The following is a 22,397-nucleotide window of genomic DNA, read 5'->3' on the forward strand; positions in this document are numbered from 1 at the left end:
TGAAGGAGGAGTGGATAGAAAGGTATTAATGTGCCTTTGGCTGCAGGAAACACTGCTAGCACTGGCTATAACTGTGTTTTGGAACATCACTCACATTCTTTGTGCTTCAACCCTAGCCCTTATTTCTACAGCTTACCTTGAGCCAGCTGTTTCTGTTTGACTGATGGCATGGCAAACAATGCCAGCCTACTGCAAAACAGCAGAAAACCAACATGGAAAGTCTGACCTTTCAGCCATGGGAGTCCTTGTGATGGCTCAAAGGAGGGGGCCTAGGGGAATGGGCTGTGGTGGGAAGCTGTGCCTTCTTGGCCATCACTATGTAAATTTTCACTAGCAGAATGCAGGGCATTAATAACCCACTGGCTTGAAATCTTCTGAAGGGTGAAATTTGGTGGGGGAATTTGTCAGTGTGGGACACTTCAGTCATATTGAATATGTTGAACAACTCTAGAGAAACTGCCCAGATCCTTCTAGCTCAGTTCCTGGCCAAAACACTCCAGTGTGCACATTGTATTTAACTGGCTGCTCCTCTTGTGAAAGCCAGTAGTAAAACCCAGTTCATTATGGGTAATAATCATGACCTCAGCAGGATCATTGGATTTTCACTCCTGGACTCAAATAGTAGCCATTAACAATATATTTCATTATACTGGGAAGAAAATTCTTTGTAAATGAACCCTAACTTTGTAGTTATTAGATTTACCCTGTGCTCCATTTGGGATAAATTGAGTTCTCACTTTTTAAAGGCATTTGTTCAGAATTTTTGCCTGGCGTCATCTTACCAGCAGACTGGAAGGTTTGTCTTTTTTTTGCAGTTGATTCCTCTGCATTTAATTTGTTCTGAAGCAATCTCAATTGAGGGGCAGTACTTGCACTTAAATCCTAAGAGCAATACTTATTTAGAACACAAGGGTGTTTCAGAGTCACAAAATAGTGTAACTCAGTGGCACCCCCATAGTACAGATGTGTTAAAAGGTTTAAACAGAATTTCCTGCTTCTCACTTTGTTCCCATTGCCTATTGTCCTTTCACTGGTCACCTCACCTCTGAGCCCATCTCTGCCTACAATCCTTGCCATCAGGTTAAGTTACTAAGATCCCTCTGAGCCTTGCCTGCTCAAGGCTGAGCAATCCCAGCTCTCTCAGCCTCCCCTCGTGGCAGATGCTCCAATCCTTTAATCATCTTAGCCTGCTGGACTTGTTCCAGTGTGTGTCTCTGCAGAGGGGAGCCCAGCAGTGCCCCAGCCCTGCAGCAGAGGCCCCCCAGTGCTGAGCAGGGGAAGGGTCCCCACCCTGGGGGCTGCTGGCTGCCTTTGTGACCAGGGCATGCTGCTGGCTCGGGTCAGCTGCTCCACCCGGATTCCCAGGTTCTTCTCTGCAAAGCTGTTTTCCAGCAGGTTGGCACCCAGCCTGAAGGGCATAGTTATTCCTCTCCAGGAGCAGGACTTTGCATTTTTCTTTCTGAACTTCATGAGATCTGCCTGCTCGTTTCTCCAGGCCTTTTCCATATTTTTTTCTCGGCAGCAGGCCCCCATTTTCTCTAACCTTCTTTTTACTGCTCTATTGCTTGTAGAAGCACTTCTTGTCCCTGGCTGTTTTCAGCTCCAGGCAGGATTTGACCTTTCCAAGTCTGTCTTTGCACACTAGGGCAGTGTCTCTACATTTGTCCCTGCTCACCTGGCCCTGCTCCCACCACTTGTGTGCATTCTTTTTATATTTGAGTACTGTCAAAATCTCCTTGTTGATCCATGTGGGTCTCCTGGTACCATATCTTGATTTTCTGCACATTGGCTCTATGATTCTTGAGCATGGTGGAGGTCATTCTTCAAAATGAGCAAACTCTCCTGCACCAGTCTTCTCCCAAGGCCCAAATCCCTTGGGCTTTTCTGAAGCTGGTCCCTGAATTCTGCTCTTGTGAAGCTCATACCTTGAGTGAACCAGACAGACCGGGTGTGGGTACATGCTAAGTGTTCCTGCAGAGGGCTGATTTTTTTTTTTTCTCCATGTTCTTGACTTATTTTTAGTGATCCCTCTGTTCCTTATGTGTGTTGGTGTCACATACCAGTGCTGGTACTGATACCATTAGTGTCTCCCACTCCAATTGCCGGTCACAGATTCACCTTAGAAAAAAATTTCCATGTAGTTAGATGCCATTAAAATTACTGCTTTTCTAGACCCTTTCTCATTCCCCTAATGGGGCTTACATTTGCACAGTCTGGCCATACCCTGGATTGTTCTGACATCCTGGTATAACCCAAAGCATTTCTTCGTGCTTAACCTGCCCTATCCTGCATGTATCCATAAAAGAAAAACTACACAACTAGCCTGGAACTTATATAGGCCATTCTGTTTGTTGCAGCTCCAAAATCTCCTCAATATCCATGTGATCATTTACAGGTTTCATGTACCATGGGCATGGCCAAGGCATTACAGGATTCTGGCAAATGATCTACCTGCTTTTTCAGGAGTGGTTTTCTCAGTGGAATTTATCCAATGCCTTTCCTCACATTCTGCATCTTCTCCCCACACTCCATTATCTGTAAACAGTGGCTCCAGTTACCTGTAAGCAGTGGCTGTACCAGATGATTTTAAAGGAGAGTGGATACACAGCTCTAAAATTCTGTCCCTCAGACAGATCCTAGTTAGTATCAAGTATCCTGGTTATCACAGGTGGTGAAATGCTGGCAAAAATGCTTGCAAAGTGATTTGGGAGGGCTCTGCTTGCTGTCAGTCATTACTGCCAAATTAGCTTAATTAAAACCAGCTGTGGGAAAGTGCTCTGCTGCAACTGATAACTTTGTTTCCTTCTCTGAAGTCTTGTGGGCCTGGGGCTGGTGATAACGAGTTGCTCAGATTCAGTGAGGATCTTGAAGTGGTTGCAGCTCTCTTATGTATATAGAGTTTTGAGGCTGGGCCTAAATCCTGCTTTTGGCTTGTGTTTCTCCATATGGAGTCCTTGGCCTTGAGATGCTGAGGTTTGTGTATTGCCTTGAATAGCACCTACTGTGGTTAGTGTTGCCATTTCTTGACCCGATTTGGGAGAGCTGGTGGCCATGTTTGTTTCAGTATGGTTTAAAAGGAATGTCAAGGTTATCCAGCCTGAGAAAGACACTCTTTTATTACAGTTTAAAAACATTATAAAACCCAATAACCTCTTCTTCTACAGCCAGTCCTTGACTTTATAACCCAACAGCTTGAGCCATTCAACGCAGTTTGCCTTTTCTGAGTGACCAGCAGCCCTTTGTGTTATGTGAACTGCTGTCTCAGGCTTCTGCAATATTCTTCATTTGCAGAATGCCCTACTCATTGCTATCTCCCTTTCCTTAATCCTCTCCTCTCTTTCCCTATCATCTGCTCAGTTGTGCAGGCAATTTCATAGTCAAATTCAGGGCCAAAAAGTTGCCAAAATTGATGACTTGTCACAAATCAAGAAAAGGCCTTTTTCCATTTCTGAGTTGATCCCAGACCTGCCAACATCAAGCTGTTGGGTTTTTTTGCCAGTCAAAAGAAGTTGTGTTGGATGAAGCAGCTGTTTTAGAATAAGGTTAATAAAATGACTGTTGCCTTTTATAAGGAGTTCTGCTAGTGGAGTAATCCAGAACTGGTGAAACTCTAAAATTTGTGAATCCCAGTGAGCCTGTGAAATCCTGGCTTGGAAGCACACATTGGCAGGTGGCTGGAAATGCTAATAAGTACTGGAGTCTGTTGTGGAGTGTTGTGGAAGTTTTGTCTTTCTGAGATTACAGTAGATTTTCTTTGTGGAAATTGACTTAGAAAGGGAGTTGTTCTTGGCATCTCTCAATTTCTGAAGTTTCAACTTTTAGTGAAGTAGAGTTGGCAGTTTCACAAGATTTTCAACAACAACAAAAAATTGATGCTTCAGTGATGCTGCTGCACTGCATGCTGGATTACTGTTCTTAAACAAGCTTATCCCTTGTCTCCATATTTTCCTTAAAGTAGTCCATTGATGTGGATTGGGGTTTTGGCTTTTCTTCTTCTGTATTTGGGGTGGGTTTTCTTGTTTAGCTTTTTTTTCCAGAAGAATTTTGATTGCTTGTTGCAAAGATGCAAGAGACTTTGTGGCTTTCCTGGGTTCTCTGGTATTTTACTGCCTATTCCAGTTTTGCACACAAGTTTTGTGTCACTGTAACCTTCAGTCTGGCTGACAAGGATCTTTTTGATAGAATTTATCCATGGACAGTAAAAGTTCTTATAGCTGGAGGTGACATTGGCATTTTTTTAATGTCCTTTTCCCACTTAGAAGAGTGGCTGCTGATTTTTAGTCACTGCTGACTTGGAAACGACCCTATGAGTTTTTTTTTTAAAGGCCGAAACACTTCAGGGAGGTGCTCAACAGTTTAATTCCATTGATCCCAGACTGCAACCGATGGTTCTTCTTATTTAACCTTCTGGGTGCCTTGGAATTATTTTAATGCTTTATTTGGTTGGTTGCTTTTTTTTTTCCCCCTCAGTGGCTTGTTTCTCTGCCAAGTGCTAATTTAAAGGGATTCATTGTATTTTTCTATGTGGTGTGATAGAAGGAACACTTTTCCTTAGATTGTCTCCAGCTGTATTTGTCCAGGGCTGAGTGGTGTGTGTGGTGATCAACTTCCACTCCTGCAGCTGCTATTTCAATAAGTTTTTCATTGTCCTGCAATTTCTGCACATGGAAATGAGGCACTACTGACAGTATTTAGTGCATCCCTGAGTTATTTTTCTTATGTTTTGATGAACTCTTTTATTAAAAATTAAAATCAAACACTTCTTTAAAAGAAAATAATAGGAAATGAGAATATAGGCACTGTTCAGTAACTGTGGTTCTTGTTTTGGAGCTTTATGTTGTTTTTTTTCCTCTGAGTATGGGCGCTTTCATAGTCCAGCAGATACTCTGGGAACATCTTTATTTCAGATTTGCTTGTGTCAGTGTTTGGTTTAGGATGTGAAGGCTTTTGTGTAGACATAATGCCCTTTGTAGGCCAGTTAGTGTGTCAGTAAGGTCAAGACAAATTGCTTCCCAAGCCATCAGCTTGGGAAGAACTTATGCTCCATATCTCTGAGTCTGTCTGCTACCTATAAAATCACATATTGTTTAGGATCTCTCAAATAAAAATTTTCTTTTGGAAGTCTCAGCGTGTTTTGGAAACTTACTAAGTTTTAGGATTTGATGAGCCAGAAATCCCTTCAAATTTTTGAATCAGTTGTGGTGATGCTGTTAAAAGTTAAACGAATTCCCACAAACTTCCCCCTGGCCCCAAAGTGCAGAATACATGAGTGAAAAATGGATCCAGCAGACTTTCTGTTCAACATCACCTTTCATGTTAATAAATGATCTAGATCCTTGCTATGCAAAAGAAATTCAAGTGTGGTCATTTTCTGGACAAGATGCCTCTGAAACACTTGTACTCAGGAGATGTTTTAGGTTCTTACCTCATACCTTAGTCCTTCCTGTAATTTGTTTGTGCTCCAGGCAGAGTCAGGAGAAATGACAAATCTTACTGTAAAAACTCTACATAGGAGCTTGTTGGCAGTTATTGTGGCAGTTGGGCCAGATATTGCATGCTTTAAGGTTTTGGGAAGCTTTTGACCACTGGCTAAATATCTTAAGTTGTAGATCATTTTCAAAGAAACTCAAGAATGTGAATTTCCTGATGGAAGTATTTGTACTTCTGCTTTTGAGAAAGGAGAGGTTCCTGAGAGTTAGCTTGGAAAAGGTTTTTGCATGTCAGGGAAAGGGAGAAAAAAATGGTTGAGTGGCTCAATAGGCATAAAACCAAGACTAGTCTATAAAATAGTTGTTGTCCTAATTGTCATTAATTGTGTGTAGATATCTTCATTTATGTAAACCAGAAAATAGTGTGCATCAGCCTTCCAGAATTCTCTGACAGCTGTGTGAGTATATGTAAGTTTGAGACACAAACTGTGTTTTATTAAGGTAAAAGCCCATGTCCATATTTAGGAAAAATGCTACAAGACTAAAGCAATTTATTTCAAATTATAAATGCTTTGTGTTTTATAGTATCTAAGCTAGCAATATATGCTTTTTTTGCAATATGAAAATACAGAATTAATTTTCTCTGTGCTGTGTAATTCCCCAACTGCCAGTACCTATTTTCTGTCTTGCCACATAGATTTTTATCTTCAAAGAGAGAAATTATACTGCTTTGTAATTTATTGCATGTTCTTCTATGGAATTTGGGAGTATGACTGACTTTTTGCTACGGTAATAATTGAAACCAAAATATGAGGCTTGTCTTAGGAGATAATGAGGTCCTTAAAATACTGAGAATCTGTTCGGGATTAGCTATAAAGAATTTCTCATTGTCAAGAAAAGAACTTCTTGGACACCAGCTTTATTGGCAGAGTTTGGCCTGGGTGTTTTTGTGACTTTTTGATAGTTCTGTACCTTCTCTGGAGTTGTGTTCCTCAAAGCCAAGTGTATCTTCATTAATGCCTGCAGCACCTTGATCTCACCTTGTCCTTTGTCTCTGGGAACTGTCCACCTCCCTTCTGCAAGGTGCAAGGTGAGAGGCAGGAGCTGTTGGCCTTCCCCTGGATCAGGAGCTGTGGTGGGCACGGAGGAGCTGCCTGTCCCTGATGCTCAGTGAGCACCATGCTCATCATGGCTCTGAGAAGTTATGTAGTAGATTCAAATAAATACTGATCTTATGAACAAAACATACCAGCCCTTCCTGCCACCAAACAGTTATTTGGGCACTGCTGAAGACAATAGCAATGTAATATCCTTCTGAAGCGTTTGCCAGCTGGCGCAGGACGCCACATCTTTTCATTCCATTCATTCATTGCAGAATAAAGAAAATTGGCATGCTCAAACCATTTTAAAAATACATCTGTTCAGAACATGAGTGTTGTTCAGTTCATTTACCACTTCACAACAAACGTCCTGATGAAAGAGGAGTAATGCACAAAACAGCAAGTGTAAAAAGGTTGGTTAGGTTCCATGAAATTCATAAAAATTGCCTAAAGGAATATTACTACATCTCTCAAGTTCAGTATCACTAAGACAACTGTATTTTCAATTAAATGACAGGAAATTGAGAGGTGATAGAGAATGACTTTTCTGTTTACAGTGTAACCAGTAGACCTTGATGCCACATTAAATTCTCCAGACAAGTGATAATACTTTGCTATATCCATTCTTAACTTTCAAGCCTTTTATCCAAGGGTCTTTGGAAAAAATCAGATTGTTTATTTTTGTGGATGAGAAACAATTTAATCAAAGGACTTGTTCAGGGCTGCATGGGTTATAGCAGAATTACCCCTGTTGGCTATGGCTTAGTTTGCAGAGACTCACTCAGAGCCCGCTGTGCCTGCCCTCCCCAGCAGAGCTTGTGCTGAGCCTCAGTGCTCCGTGGCAAGTTTCGCGGTGTGGAAGCTGGCTGGCTCCAGGCTGAAGCACAAAAGGGACCTCATGTCTGCACAGAGAGGATGGCCAAGGAATCTGGGTTCAGATCTAAGCTTGGCTGTGAAGTCAGCTGTCAATAAAATGGGTGTTTTGGGTGAGCCACAAAAATGGAGAGAGAACCTATGGGTCTTCAGTACTGTGTGCTTTGTAAATGGGAATGGTATTTCAAGAGATAGTGGCTAGAGCAACATGCAGAAACTTTTGTTTGTACAGTGCATGAGTGAATTGCTCTTAAGAATGAGATATTTCCATTATTATGATATTTCTCAATGATGTGTGTTCTCAAATGAGGATGAATCTTCCCTCACAGGTACGTTATTTGAAACAAGCATTGTCCTATTCCCACATCTCCATACCAAAATAAGTATAGCTAGGTGGCACACAGGACAGACATTCAAATTTAGTGTAGCCTTGTTTTAAGACAATTTATTAAACCCAGAGTTTATTGGAAATGTTCTTTACAATCGGATGTTTCCTGTTGCTGAGTGGCTTTTATCTTCCCATAAAGGGACTAAGTTCTGAACTTTGAACCTGTATCTCCTATCAGCTGCAGACAGCACTGGACTGAAACTCTGCATGTGTTTTGCTTGCCAAAACTTGCAGTTCCTTTATTTGCTGCTATTTACTCTCCCATCTGTGATTAGGAAGTGTGCCTGTGCTCTGTGTGTGTCATCTTTATACGTAATTTCTCATCTTAGATATTGAAAATGTTAGAATTATGCTGCTCAAACAATACACTTGAGATCATAACTCCTTGTGGTGTCTAAACACAGGAGCAGTACTGATTATTTTTGACAAAGTACATGTGTAGGAGCTGAGATTTTCAGTAAGAGTGGTATGATATGTGTTTCCTTTGACCTTCACTGATGCTGTGTGAAGCTTAGGTGGTGTGTTACAATTAGTGCCTTGAGTTTTAAATGATGAGTATGAGTCACTTGGAACATCCTTGAACTGTGGTACAGAAGATGTTGTTGTAGTGACCAGTGCCCTTAACACAGAGCCGTCTCACTGTGTTCAGAAAAGGAGGTGTCAAGTAGGAAAATCCTTGGCACTATAGAAGAAAGAGCTCAGCAAAGCAAAACAGACCAAGCTGGGGGGAATGGGGAGCCCAACATTAATGCAAAAGTAGGATACTTACTAAGTTAGTCAGATGGCATTTGTCATTAAACTCAGTAAATTACTTAGCCCTTTCCTGAATCCATCTTCAGCATGCAAAACAATGTGTTAGGAAGTGAAGGTTGCCTTGTCAAGGAATTTTTAAGTGCAGGCAGTTATGTTTTACTGAATCTGAGGAAGGATATACTTTAGATATCTAAGTGAGATCTCTAAGACAGAAATGAAATTATTCAGTTTCCTTCAGTTCTTTGGATATAAGAATTATTCAGTATAATGCATAGTCATCATAAGATAGGGTCTTATTCAAAATATTTTTTCTTTGGGGCAGGAGATGTTCTAAGATCTTCTTGCCAAATGAATCCCAACAGTAGAATGTGTTTGAGAGTGCTTTTGTATGCTTCATTTCCTGACTAGGTGAAACATAATAATAGTTTTTGTTGTTATTGATCTCTTTGTCAGCAAGTTATGAAGAGTTTCAGGCATTAAATATTCCTTCTCTGGTATGTCACATCCCAGAATATTGATCTCAAATAGAAAATAAATTTTGATGGCCCTTGGGAATTTTGATCCTATACTTTTCAGTACTCAGCAGAAAAAGGGAGACAGATGAATGACAGACCCTTAAGAATGTTCTTCTAATTCCTTGATTAAAATGAAGCCCCTCTTTTTTTTCTTTTCATTCTGACTCTGAATCAAAATTTTGTTGGGCAATATTACTGCAGTTGCCATCCCCAGGCCAGCTGATGGAGCTCTGCAGGATATCTGATCTCTGATCAAGCTCTGGAGGTATAAATTACATTAGATGTTATTAAATACAGGTTGTAGTTCTGTAGGAATCCATCAGAGTATCTGGAGAACAGAGGTATATGGAATGAGAGACATTGATAATGCATGTAAGAAAGCAAAGCAGACCTCAGAGCTTGAACATCTGAAGAAGGATGTGCCAAATCACAGCCTTATGTTGTGATGTGTTCTTGTATTCCCTGTTTGGCTTGGCCTGTGGTGTGTATTGCTGTAATGGTATGTGGTACTGAGGCTGTGTTAAGCCTTTATTATTAAACTCTTATAACTCCAGTGGGACTGACAGTTTGTGGTTTCTCAGGACCATTTCCAAAGCAGCACGCAATCATGTTGGTTTTTTTGGGGAAGTTACTTTATTGCTGAAGTCTGGTTTTGCATTTCATTTTTTTTTTCTTTAAAAAACCCCTAAACAATCCTCCCCTAAAAAAAAAAAAAAAAAAAACAGGAGAGAGAAGTTATTGGTTCAGCTTCTTTGGTTTCCAATAGGTTGAGACAGATATCTACAAATCCTTGCAGGGAGAATCTGTAAAAAGCAATAAAAACTTAGTGACTTCGCAGAGGGACTTACTATAAAAATCTTAACTGAAATTTTGAAACAGCACTTAGGTAAACATACAGTTTATGTACAGTTCTTGTTTAAATGTGGATTATATTTGCAGTTCTCATTACGTGTTGTCACTGCTTATGTTTTGGTTTGTATATTGCATCTTCTTCAATTATGAAATCAAAGTAAGGATAGTATTTGTGTTGGAAATTAATCCATGTATTTGCTCTTGCATGATTTTAAGAACTTGACACAACTGGGCTTTTAAGAGCTGTTTCCATACATCTCTTCAGTGCAGTACCCATGGTAAATGTTTATCTAGGGATGTGCATGGAGTATGAAACTTCAGGTGCTTTTCAGCATGGCTTTGTCTCCTACAAATCTGCAGTTGGTGTGGGTCATCAGTCATTTGTGAAGACCCAAATCTGCATTTATTTTTCTGTTCAGAAACCAGAGTACTGGAAAAGATGCAGCAATGTGTTACAAGTAGCAGTTAAATACTAGTCTGGTGTCCAGAAATGCCCTAAGGTGCACAATATATGCAGCAAGATGGATGATTTAATTTGTCTGTCTTGGGGACAGGGGAATGTGGTGCAGTTATCCAGGCCCTGAGAAGGTAAGGGGTTAGCAACACTTGAAGTGCATCCCTTGCCTTGAAATACAATCAGTCCACATACCTGGATATCTTATCTGGAGTGTGGTATAAGTGCAGCAATACATTTAGTCATCACAGATTTGCTTGAAGGTGGGGTTTTTTTGAGGTTTGGGTTTTGTTTTTGTTTTTTCTTTTACTACAGAACAGGTCTGTTGAAGTCCTGTTGTGTTGCTTTGAAGGTGCATTCAGCTCTGGGTCCTGTATGGACCATTATTGGAAATGATTTAAATTTGTTCCCAGAGCAGCATTGAGGGTCTTTGCAGAGTCTGTCTTCGAGCCCTTATTTCCTGAATGAAATGGGACCCTTGTGTTGGTTTCACAGCAGTGGAGCAGGGTCTCATGAACCACTCCACTGTCCAAAGGGGCTGAGGTGAGTGCCTTCAGGTAACCCTGTACAGCACTGTTTTGTGGGGCATGATGGAGCACATTTGTATATTGGTCCAATTTGTGATGCTCTAACTGGATGGTGGGAGTGAGGGAAAGTGACCCAGAGCATAGGTCCCAATGCAATTTTGGGTTTAAGTTGACACAAAGTGACCCAAAGCAACTTTGCAATCTGGCTGGTGAGGTCTCAGCCATCATTATTCCTGGCACCGAGTGCCTTCTAAATTGAGTGAGTGCTTGTGCTGTCTTTGCTTCTTCTGATGGATTGGATAAGATCCAGAATTACATTTGGATTTTGCTATATCGTGTTGTTTTGGGGTTTTTTTTTCCTTTTCTTTTTTAAGCTGCTAGAGCCACTGAAAAAAAAAGATTGTAGTTAACATGAAAACAGATGTAAAAGACTGGCACTGCGGCATGTGCAGCCTTAAGCTGTACATATTGGCAAGTTACTGTGTGTCAGATTTCATGATTTAGGCATAAAGGCTGCCCTTCAGTTAAGGCAGGAGGACAAAAATTTAAGCTTATTTATGGAAATAGGTATCTGAAAGGTTGGGGATTGCTCCTTCAGGCACGAACACTTCCTGGCACCTAAAGCAAGGGTGCATGTAAGTGGGTATGTTTTACATTGTATCTTAATGAGTTTTGAAAGGTAGAGCCTTTGAAGATTGCCTTTGAAAGGTAGAGCCCACTCTGGGGCTTGGGGAAAGGCACTGGGCACAGACAGAGCTGCCACTTTGTGTCAGCAAAAAAGACCCCCTAGAAAGTCAGGGGGATTTGGAACTGAGTGATGACTGGAAGAGATTTGAAAATAGAAGCAAAGAAACTTTTCTTTTTGAGTTCTGTGAAGCAGAACTCAGCGTATTTGCAAGTAAATCTGGCTTGCTTCAAAGAAATGTTTATCTCCATCAAATTCTGACAGAAATAACCTGTAGCTCTGAGTTTGGATGTGAGTAGGTTTTGGGGGTAGAAGAAAGGCGACATATTATTATCTTCTCAGCCTTTTCCAGGTTTATAGTTTCTTCACTTTTGGAGTGTTAATACCAGAAATAAACACAGTGTTTTAATAAAGATCCATTTTTAGTGAAATTACTTCTGGAAGTCTAGGGGGAGTTGACTATAATTCAGGTTATTCATAGTGAATTTGATTAGTTGAAACTAATAGTAGCATGAAGAACTGGATTGGAAAAGGGAGCTCCTAATCTGCTTGTAAATTGTTTTTTTTTAATATGAGGAAGACAATGTTCTCAGTTAAGGGAATGAAACATTATGCTATTTTGTGGGTTGCAATAATGTTATTAATTTGGTGCTTGCAGTGCTTTTCAGCCATTCTCAGATAAATCCTAATATTTCATGTGCAGTGTTTGAATGCAAAATATATTTTAGGAAAATTAACAGCTTTTAAATTTGACATTAACTACAAAGCAGTACTTTATGTTGATAAAAATCTCAACAGTTTTTTAAAAGTAGAACCCCACACAGATACTTTAAAATTGATGACAAATGAAGTTAATGCAGTTAAAATGAATTAAACTCATTGCTATTTAGAATAATATAATGATGTCTGAATTTTATTCCCAAAAGAGGAAATACAGTTGTTAAGTCCAGATGGATTTTTGTTTTTGTTGGAGTAAGTTTTGAGACTAGCAATATCTTTTTTTTAATATTTTTAACGTTACTACCATAGTGCTGGATCCGTGACAGCACAGACCTCCTTTTTCTAAATTCTTTTGAACCCAGTCAAATTAACAGTTCTTTATTAAAACATCAGTGTTTATTTTGAAAATTAGCAGTTTCTTATTGCATTTTTAAGAGTTGGAACATAAGCACCAGGATAATGTAAAATATAGAGAAGCCAAGGGCTCAGTCCTGTCAAGTTATTTTCAGCTCTAATATGGTAACTGCCTGTGATTGTAGCCTGCCTAAATTTCAAGTGGTGCAGCAGGAGGTTAAGCTCTTCAGCAGGCTGTCTTCTTGTGCTTGAGCTTTTTGCCTTGCACTGAGGGCTTGCACCTTGGCAGCCTTTGTGGTGCTGCAAAGGATGTGTGGTGAGTTGATCACACATCTGAAACCTGAGTGACAAAGATAAAGGATTCAGACCATTTGTTTAGATGAAGATGAAAGGCAGTTCAGCTATTGCTGTGTCAGTTTAAAGCTTCTCAGGCCATAAAATTATTAATCCTATTGTGCTGGTTTGTTCTTTTCTGTGTTTTGGCCGTTGGCAATTTTTTTCTAACTTCTGGGCCCTATTTTGCTTCACTGTTAGGGAAATAGAATTTGGTCATCTTTCTCCTTCATTATAGGACTTCCATGAAAATAGATGGGAAACCAGGAGGCTTACTGCCAAAGTAAATCCTGGTTTGTCTGAAATAAGCATAAAGCTGGGGGAAAGTCCCATTATTGAGCATAACATAATGCAACTCCACTTGGAACAGATTATCAAATCATTACTGATAATTTTGCAAACAAATTCTAGGTTGGAAGGGTCCTATGTGAGGAAAATGAATGACTTATAGAGGGGTCTGGATCATGGGGTAAGCTGAGTGCAAGCAGGCACTAAGGGTTTCTATGGCCAAATGTCAAGTTGCATATAGAAAAACTCTGGTCTTTAAACTACAGTTGAAGCAAAGGGTGCCCCATCCTATGAAACAGTGACTAAGTGTCAGGCATTAACTGGTGAGCAAGAATTGCCACTGCAGTCATGGATAAAAGCTTTGTTGTGATTCCCAGATAGAAAAATAAAAGGGTATCAAGTACAGAGGTTATATTTTCTTGATGCTTGACACATGTGTTGCATATAGTACAAAGGTGAAAAGATATTGATGAATTGAAATGCATTGAGTTGGAAGCCACTACTGTGAGTAAAGATGTGTGAAACATGGTGAGCATGGAGTGCAAGGAGCACAAAAGTTCTTGGCTTAGCAAACCGTGTCAGGGAAGAACTGATCATAACAGGTGAGTCCTCTAAGTGGGGACAAAATATTGGGAATACATTTGATAAGAAAAAACTCTCTGGGCCAGCAGTCAAAGCATGTTATGATTCAGTTGACCAAGCTTATTAGACATAAAATTAATTTATTTTCAATGAATTGTGGCTACTTCATTGGTTAACAGCACTGTGATTTACTGCATACTGCGTTGTTCTGCCTTTGCTAGGTGCCTGTTTTCTTTCTGGTTGGTGAAGAAGTTGTTCTGCTTCCTGGCAGAAGGGAGCACAAGGAATTCTTAAGCAAAAGAACAAAAAAAAATGTTACAGCAAGAAATGCTGCTGAAAAAAAGGGGAAAATGAACTTGTACTCTTGTGTTACAGATTCAGTGGTTCTTTCCTTTGACTCCGTTGGACATACAATAGGCTCAGGTACAACATTGCCTTCTTCTTTATCTCCCACCTCATGACAAGGCTTCTACTTAACTGGACATGGTAGCCATGTTGGGAGGCAGGACACTGAGTCAGGCTTCTGTGGGAATCAACCATCTAGCCAAAGGGTAAATAGATCCTTTCCCAAGTGCAGTGGGAGTTTTTAGAGCCTTAGTAGGACACAAGGATTAACCTGCGGGACTCTTCCCTTACCCAGCGAGGAAACGACCTGGACATGTGTTGATGATGCAGTTTGTGCTCCTCTTCTCGTGTGAAAGGCATTAAGATGATGTTACCTACCAGCTGAAGAAAAACTGTTTCATGCTACTAGGATAGTTTCCCAGCTAAACAAACAGTTGAGTTATTTGGGGAAAGACATGAGGAATGCTTCCAGGAAGGGGAAGACGAAGGAGTCATAACTAAACCAATAGGGCTGGAAACTTTTTTTTTGGGTGGAGATTGACCAGCATTATTGAACCCCAGGGCAAATCCTTCCCAATCTCATTTTGTTTGGAACCTAAGCATGACCTACAATGAAACTGAACCAGAAATTAAAAATTCTTTTGTGCTGGGAGCACTTTACTAGATCAGTAACTCTCCATTTGGCTGTGTATAATGTGCAAGCTGCAGCCAAGACACGCCACAGTGAGCATGATACTTGATGAAATTCAGTTTAAAATGTGTGTATAAGGATATATGAAGTCCAAGGGAAAGACTAAGAATTGCTCCTATAACTTTAAACCCCTTAACACTTAAAAGATGGGGATATTTATTGTCTTCCACAAAAGACAAAACCTTTGCTTGGATTTTTTTAATCTTGCTTGCCAGCCTTTCCTCTTAGGTTGATAGGGGGAACATGCTGCCTTCCAACATAGCACCTGTCTTCTGCCTGCACACTTTGAAAGAGAGCCTGCTGCCTGACACTAACATTGAAGCTTGAACACACATCTGATTTACTAACCCCTCAACTAGTGGTAGTAACTTACTTTGTTTAGAACACCTCAAACTTTTTCTGCTCTCCCTATATCTCCTCTAAAACTTGTATCTGGAAATAGATCTAATCTTAGTGCATGATCTGATGTGGGAGTATCTCTAGAGTGCCAAATGGACATGTTGTTGTGTATATGGGGGGAAGAAATCCTCTATTAATTCTTTCTAATTAATGTGTCATAACTGAAGTGTGTTGTTGCCTGTCTCCTGTATTGGGTGGTGGTCTCTTCAGCCTGCAGAAGTAGAGAGGAAGTTGCATAGGTTTTGAATTTTAACCACAGATTTTGTATCTGTGGAGTTAACCATAAATGTTTTCACCAATAGGAAAGTAAACTTAGTGATTAAAAACAGTTCAACTGCTCTGTGTCTTTTGGAGTTCTGTTAATATGGAGGGTGGGAGACAGGCTCATGCAAGCCATTGGACTGCCTGGGTCTGCTTTAAAAGCACTGATCTTTACTCTGCTTGAATTTTACAACTCAGGCTTGGTTTGGTTAGGAATTGAGACAGTAAGACTTGACCTTTTGTAAACCCTTTCACTGCAGCAAGACTGACTTCCTTCATTGAAGAAATGTGAAGAAAACTCATATATTTGAGAAAGGAGGCTCAGAAATGCCCGAGAAAGCTGTATGTTTATTGCTCTTGTGTTTAGTACTTTGCACTTACTGTGCTGCAAGGTTCACCTTGCTCTGAACTGGTATGTTTAATAAGATGTCAAGATGTGTGATATCTGTCCAACTGAGGGATAGCTTTCCTTGTTGAACAGGAAGGAGAGAGAGAAAAACTGTGGCTATTGTGCTTCCGCTGTCCATCCCATCTCACCTTGCTGCAGACCCAGGAAAAGACAGAGCCCAGAAAGAACCCACAGAAACCATGGCAGCTCCAGGCCCAGCCATTCCCAGTAGGTGATGTTTCAGCTAAAGTTATATGCTTTGAAACATAAAATTACATATACCTTTTTCTTTATTAGTCAAAACCAGCTGAGAATAATAGTCTCCCTGTTAAGATTTCATGCTGCTTAAAACTGGTACTTATATTTGCATATTAAACACCTTAGAAGTCCTTTTTAGTACCTGTTAGTCATGCCATGTGAAGGGCAATGTCTTGTTGCAGCTTCTGTATCATACTTGAATTGGCTGTTTGTCTTTATCTTGGCTTTCCTCTTCACTTTGTCCCACATGCAAGTCTCAGTTTTCAGAAAAGCTGGAAATCTGTCCTTATGCAACTCAGATTAATGACACTGTCTAGGTTTTTCTGGATAAACTTTCTGAACTGAGTGTTCAGAAGCTCATATGTCTATGGAGCTTCATAGGAGATTATTGGGTAGAGGGTATGTGAGCCAAATGTGTTTTGAGTGAGACTGAACTATGAGGTTCATGCTGTGGTCCAGCCTTCCCAAGTCCAGATGTTTTTGTAATTCTCTTCATGGCTGTCTGTTCCCTTAAAAGATAAAGCTTGAGCAGCTGAGATAAGTGTTTGATGTTATGTCTAGGCCAGAGTTTCAGCTGAAACCATTTCAGAAAGAAGGGTGTCATGCTCTGAGGTTGGGGAAACAATCAGGACGCAGGGTGTTTGAGGAGTCCTAGATTTCATTCACTTGCCATAGACAGCTAGTGCTTCTTTTATTTTTTTCTTTTCTCTCTAGTTACTTTGTTTTACTTTGTTGCTACCAAATCAAACATTGGACCTTGAAAGTTAGATTTATACCCCTGCTATTTTTGTTCAAGACCTTTTCCTACCTCCTGTGTTTAACAGCAAGCTAAATTTTTCTTCTCTAAGCCTTGGATAGGAGTGCACTGGATGTGCAAGTTTCCCAGATGCTACTGAGCTTGCTGAAAATACTGAATACCTTTGGGCTGTAGGCTTATGCTCTTGTCAGATGTGTTTGATTGCAGTACTGACCACTGATTCATTGCAGATGTTCTCACTTGCAGGCTTAAAAGGTGCTAGTTTTAACATTAAGAGCAAGCAAGTGTTATCTAGGTCTTGCTCAAATTGTTTGCATGTATTAACTCTTCTGGATTCCCAGACTTTGGTTTAGAGTAGCTGTCTGCTGCAGCTCACGTGCTTGCGACAGCCCACATGTAAGACCATGCTTCCAAATGCTGAGTTCACACTGACAGTGGAGTAATCATCTGAGAATTTAAATCTGTGCTTCTTTTGGAGTCTGCTCTTAGTGATTCCTTAAGTCAAAGTCCATAAACCATTTTGGGAAAAGCTGTGAGAACTATGAAGGAAACTTTCTCTGTTCCATTCAGCTGCTGAAGATGCTCAGATAACCATTGTGTGAAGGATGAGAATAACCCTGTGTCTGTCCTACCAAATACAGCTGCAGAGTGAATTTGGTGACTGCTTGCCTACATTTTAGATAGACAGTGGTATGGATGGAGGCCAGGAATAGAAATGCAACTGAATGAGGTATCAAATCTATAGGGTAGTGATAGATTCCTAGCATAAGAAACATTGGTGACTTGCAGAAAATTCCTTGCTGTTTATTTGATTTCTCAATGATACTCTGATAGTACAAATGTCTACAGTTGCACACTCTGATATTTCCTGGATTTTCAGGTCAGTGGTAATTAACTTTAGGCATTCTTAGTTTGAGGAAAGCAACTTTAATTAATGTTTGGAGCTGATGTGGATCTAGAGTGTTGGGGTTTTTCACCCAAATTGCGTTTCTTTCTTAGCACTATGTGATAATGATGTGAAAGGAGAGATGAAATTACTGTGCTATATATTTCTCCATTCCTGTAAGGCTGAAAGAAAAAAGGGAAATACATGTATTCTCTCTGATGGTTTAGTGGTTTTTTTCTGCAGAAATGCTTTTTCCTTTTCATTTTTTGATTATTGAAGTTCTACTTCATTCTTTCTTTTTCTGAGTGTAGACTGTGGGAGCTGTTTGAATCTTTGCCAGTGACTGTCATGAAGCAGTTTCATAGTCCTTATGTGACTTTGCCAGTGTGTTCAGTATCATCATCTGTCTTCTTATTAATGCTCTATTCCTCCAGTTGAAAATACAGCTGTGAATGATTTGAGGTGCAAATGTCAAGAAGTGGCTTAATAAACGCCTCAAATTAAGAGTATTTCAATGTGATTTTTCTCTCTCACATGACATCTCTGCATCAAATCAGCACATCTTGTAAGTCACTAAAAGCCAATATAGATTACTGATTTGTTAATATTGTTCTTGACTTTTATTAGGAAATACGATAAATTTCATAGAATAAAGAGTATGTTGGGAAACTCAGTAGGGCAGCATTAACTCCATTTGCCAAGTGGACTCATGGCAGTAAATGTTTAGCAAAGGCTGTAATCTGTCTTGAAACAGATGACTTCCTGGGAAAAGTGAAAGGGCATATGCATATCAAAGGAGGAAATATTTCATCTTCCTATTGTAGTCTTTCCTAAATTCAGCTTAAAGCAGTCAGTTGCTTTTCTACCATTGGAGGTAGCTATAGTTTTATTAGGATGTGCAGATGTAGACTGGTGAGGTAAGCTTCTGGTGCTAGGCTGCAAGGGCTGAGCACTTCTGCTCCTTCTGTGATTGTTACAGAGCAGGGGAAGGCACCAGGGACTGGGCTTTGTCTTAGCAGTTTTCTTGGTGTTTTTCTTGATGTCACTTGGCAACCTGCAGAAAAAGGTTGATAAATGCATATGCAAAAGCATGAGTGGGGGTGAGGAGGAAACTGAAGCATAGACCTGCATGCAGTCCATGCAGGGCTGGGCTGAGAAGCTCGGGTGGCCTCAGCTGTACCACTCCTGAACTTGCCTTTGCAGTCTTTTTTATTCCCTGGTTATTTAAATAGAAGATAATGTTTTCACCAGTAAATTCCATCACTGAAGAGGTTAAAGGGAAAATCCTATGGAAAGGATGTAACATTAAGTCTTTGTTTATCCAGTACTTTGATTGTTACTCAGTAGTCCTGACTGCTATTTTTTTAACCTTGCAATAAAAGCTTTCTTTTGTCCTTTTCAGTTGATCCATTTAACATGACTTTTTTTTTTTCATTAATTCTTTCTTGTCTCTCGAGTTCTAGCAGAATTATTTTACATTGGTGAACTTTTATAACTGTCCATATGTGTTTTCTTAGTCCAAGGTGAATGTGATGTGTTTGGCCTTTTTCATTGCAGAATAAATTATTTTACTTGTGGCCTTTACTGCAGATGTAGAACTTGCATGTGAATAGTGACCAGGGCTTGGCTCATATAGATCCTCAATTCTGCAGAGACCAAACTGCACTGGACAGGATGAAATATATCAGGGTGGTCTGAGCATCCTTGATAGGACCTCTGTCTCTTGAGAATCGTACTGATTTCTTTGACAAACACAAACATTTTGAATAAAAGAGCAAAATTGAATCTTCTGCCTTCCCTCCTGTACTTGCAATTAGCAGTTAAACACAGAGCTAGAACTGCATATAGCCTGTCTTTTAAAAAAAAATTTAATTTTCTATTTCTGCTTCTTTATAGCTATATTGGCTGCAGATGCAAGAGGCAACTTGAATACTTGCTAGATACTGTACACTGGACTTTATGGCTTCCTGGGTGGTCTGCATAGAGTTTTCAGACATGAGACAATGCATCTCTCACTTGCAGCCTGGTAGCTGGATTTCTGTTGGATTCTTTGGAGGAATTTCCATGCTAATGCCAACATTGAATTTGGCACAGGATTTGCATAATTCATAGAAATTGCTATGCTTGGCTGTATTTCTGTTCATGTAATCCCAATTACATGCTTTATTATGAAATAGTTGTCAGTTCTTAGATCCTTATTCAGTTCTGATCTTCCTGGAAATGTAGAAATGCATTTTGGTTTTGACCTAAGATGACCTCTTGTTCTAATGATGCAAGATGGTGCATGATGAAACTTCATTTTCCGTATTTGTTCACTTCTGTGCTTCTGTGCACTGCTGTACCACATTGTCAACGGAGATCTGTAGGTCCTTAGCACAGGTGATTGTGATCTTTAGAATGACTTGTGTTCTTCTAATAATGTTACTTTTATCCTCCATGGGCCTTTCAGTCTTCTGTGGGCTGATAATATGAAGTCTTGTTCAGATTACTCCATGATGTTCTTCCAGGGGATGCAAACTAAGTTCTTTATTACCTTTACTCATCTTTTGCTTTAAAAGCAGATCCTGTGCCACAGAGCCATAGAAGTGTTTGGTCTGGAAATTGGTGGGTCAGACATGGCCTGGGCTGGATCAGACCTACCAGCATGCTTAAATGTGAAGGGAGTTCTCCAGACCGTACCTGTGAGTGGCTCTGCATTGTCCTTCAGTGCAGAGACCCTTAATGATTTGGGTGCTGGGGGAGGATCATCCTGATGATGTTGGTGGAGGCCAACATGAAACCACACTTAACATGGCCAGCTGGTCCGAGCTGATTTTTGGTGGAGAAGTCTTTTTACCTTATTCTCTCTGATTATTTTGTTCTATTTTCTCTAATATTCCAGCACTTCTTTATTCCACTACATGAAAAAGTGGAGAAATATTTCTGTATATCAAGGGCTTAACTTGGTGAGTAAGGCTTTTAACTAAGGTTATGGGAGGAGGAAGCAACCTGTAAGGTCACAGAGAGGTGGCATGAGTGCCAAGGCAGGCTATTGCCACCTCTATTTTCAGTGGAGGAAAAGGTAGGAATGGGACTGCCCCTTTCTTGAGCTGTGAACTGTGTGATCAGTTCAGTTCCTCTCCTGTAATTGTCACACCCTGACCAAACTGTATTTTAGATTCAGTTGTACTTTGATTGTGTGGATCTGTGTTTCATCTTGTTTTAATTTAGACACATAACTCCAGACAAGGATTGCCTTTTCCTGCAGCTTGGCTCTGTGTGTTTGACTTTCTTCAGATATTTGGGACTTTATCTGTCTTTTGTGAATCCAGGCCACTTCCAGCCAGCATGTGGGCAGACTTTTGGCCCCTGTATTTGTAGTGATACAGCTAAATGGCACTGGAAGTCTGTAACAAGACTCCAATTTTACTAAAAAGGAAGATAACTTTGAATCTGTAATTTTGGAGTGTCCTAGTGTCTTTCCTGGGGAAACAGCATGTGATAGAGATTGATTTCTAAGCTAATAGTAATGCTGACTTCTAAAAGTGCCCATGAGGGTGAGATGGCCCATGGTGAGGGCAGCATTTCTTTGCCTGCAGTAGCTTGCACATCTCACCTGCCAACAAGAGGAAGGGGCATGGATGCTTCTGGTTTGATGTTACAGCCTGAAACTGTACTTACACCCTAGTGAAAATCAAGAACATACCCCTGCATCTGGCTTGAAACCAGAAATGTTGTTTTGTTTTGTAATAGTTGTTTTTGGAAGTGCCTGTTGCAAGGTAGTGCAAAGTAATTTCAGTGAACATGAAAACTTAAATCCTAGGGAAGGTGAAACAGTTGTGACAAACAGAAGATAAATCTTCTGAAACATTGCAGTGGAGGTCTGTCCTTAGTGTTTAGCTCATATCTTTGGTTGCAAAGCTGATGAAGTGCTGAGTTAATAGAAAATCCAGGATGTTGTTGTAGTTATGAGGTTATGTATCTCTTATTGCATTTCCTCTTTTTGTATTTCTTGTTGGGAAGAAGGCAATGTTGGTTTGAATGAGATAAGACTGATGACAGATGGGTCAGTGGCTATAGATGGTTTTTAAAAAAGAGTTATTAAAAAATTCTTTGTGGTTTTTTGCTTAGTACAGACGTTAGTTTTGGGAGTCAGAAGGGTTAATAAAAATTGAAGGCATGTTTCTTTTTATGGAATGGATACCTTCCTATGCACAGTCCTGCTGGTGGAGGAGGTGAGGTTGTACAGGACATAATTTCTTGTGGGAGGAATAAACTGGGAAGAAATTATGAAGAAAGCAGCACATGGGGGAAACAGAACTGTCAGTATGTGAAGAGTAGGGGAGAGATGCACAGGTGGAGTGAGGATGGTGGGTGGCACTCGGGTGCTGGCAGGGAACAGACACTGTGTGCCAATATCAAGCGTGCACGTGTTCTGCAGCTTCTGTTACCTAAATGATGTCAAATAGAATACTTCCTTTGGCTCAGGAATTAAACCTTAATGGGATTGAAACCAATGGCATAGTTTACATTGGCCTGTCTGCTGCAATCATTGTGTCTGAGGTACATGTTTAGGCTTG

The 22,397-nt window shown here is 40.2% G+C and overlaps 1 protein-coding gene across 8 annotated transcripts in view; it reads left to right on the forward strand.

Moving 5' to 3' along the window:
- ST3GAL3 (ST3 beta-galactoside alpha-2,3-sialyltransferase 3) overlaps window positions 1–22,397 on the forward strand; it is a 173,406-nt gene that overhangs the window by 26,199 nt on the left and 124,810 nt on the right. For 3 of the 8 annotated variants that reach the window (XM_059478026.1, XM_059478025.1, XM_059478031.1), the window contains exons 3-4: window positions 14,229–14,276; window positions 16,031–16,165. The exons of 4 other annotated variants lie outside the window; for them this stretch is intronic. In XM_059478026.1, coding sequence (XP_059334009.1) covers window positions 14,229–14,276; window positions 16,031–16,165 — 183 coding nt within the window. The remainder of the gene's footprint in view (window positions 1–14,228; window positions 14,277–16,030; window positions 16,166–22,397) is intronic. One more of the 8 variants, XM_059478028.1, reaches the window with a different exon arrangement.

The sequence above is a fragment of the Ammospiza nelsoni genome, chromosome 9 (assembly GCF_027579445.1).
Source record: "Ammospiza nelsoni isolate bAmmNel1 chromosome 9, bAmmNel1.pri, whole genome shotgun sequence".
Taxonomy (NCBI): domain Eukaryota; kingdom Metazoa; phylum Chordata; class Aves; order Passeriformes; family Passerellidae; genus Ammospiza; species Ammospiza nelsoni.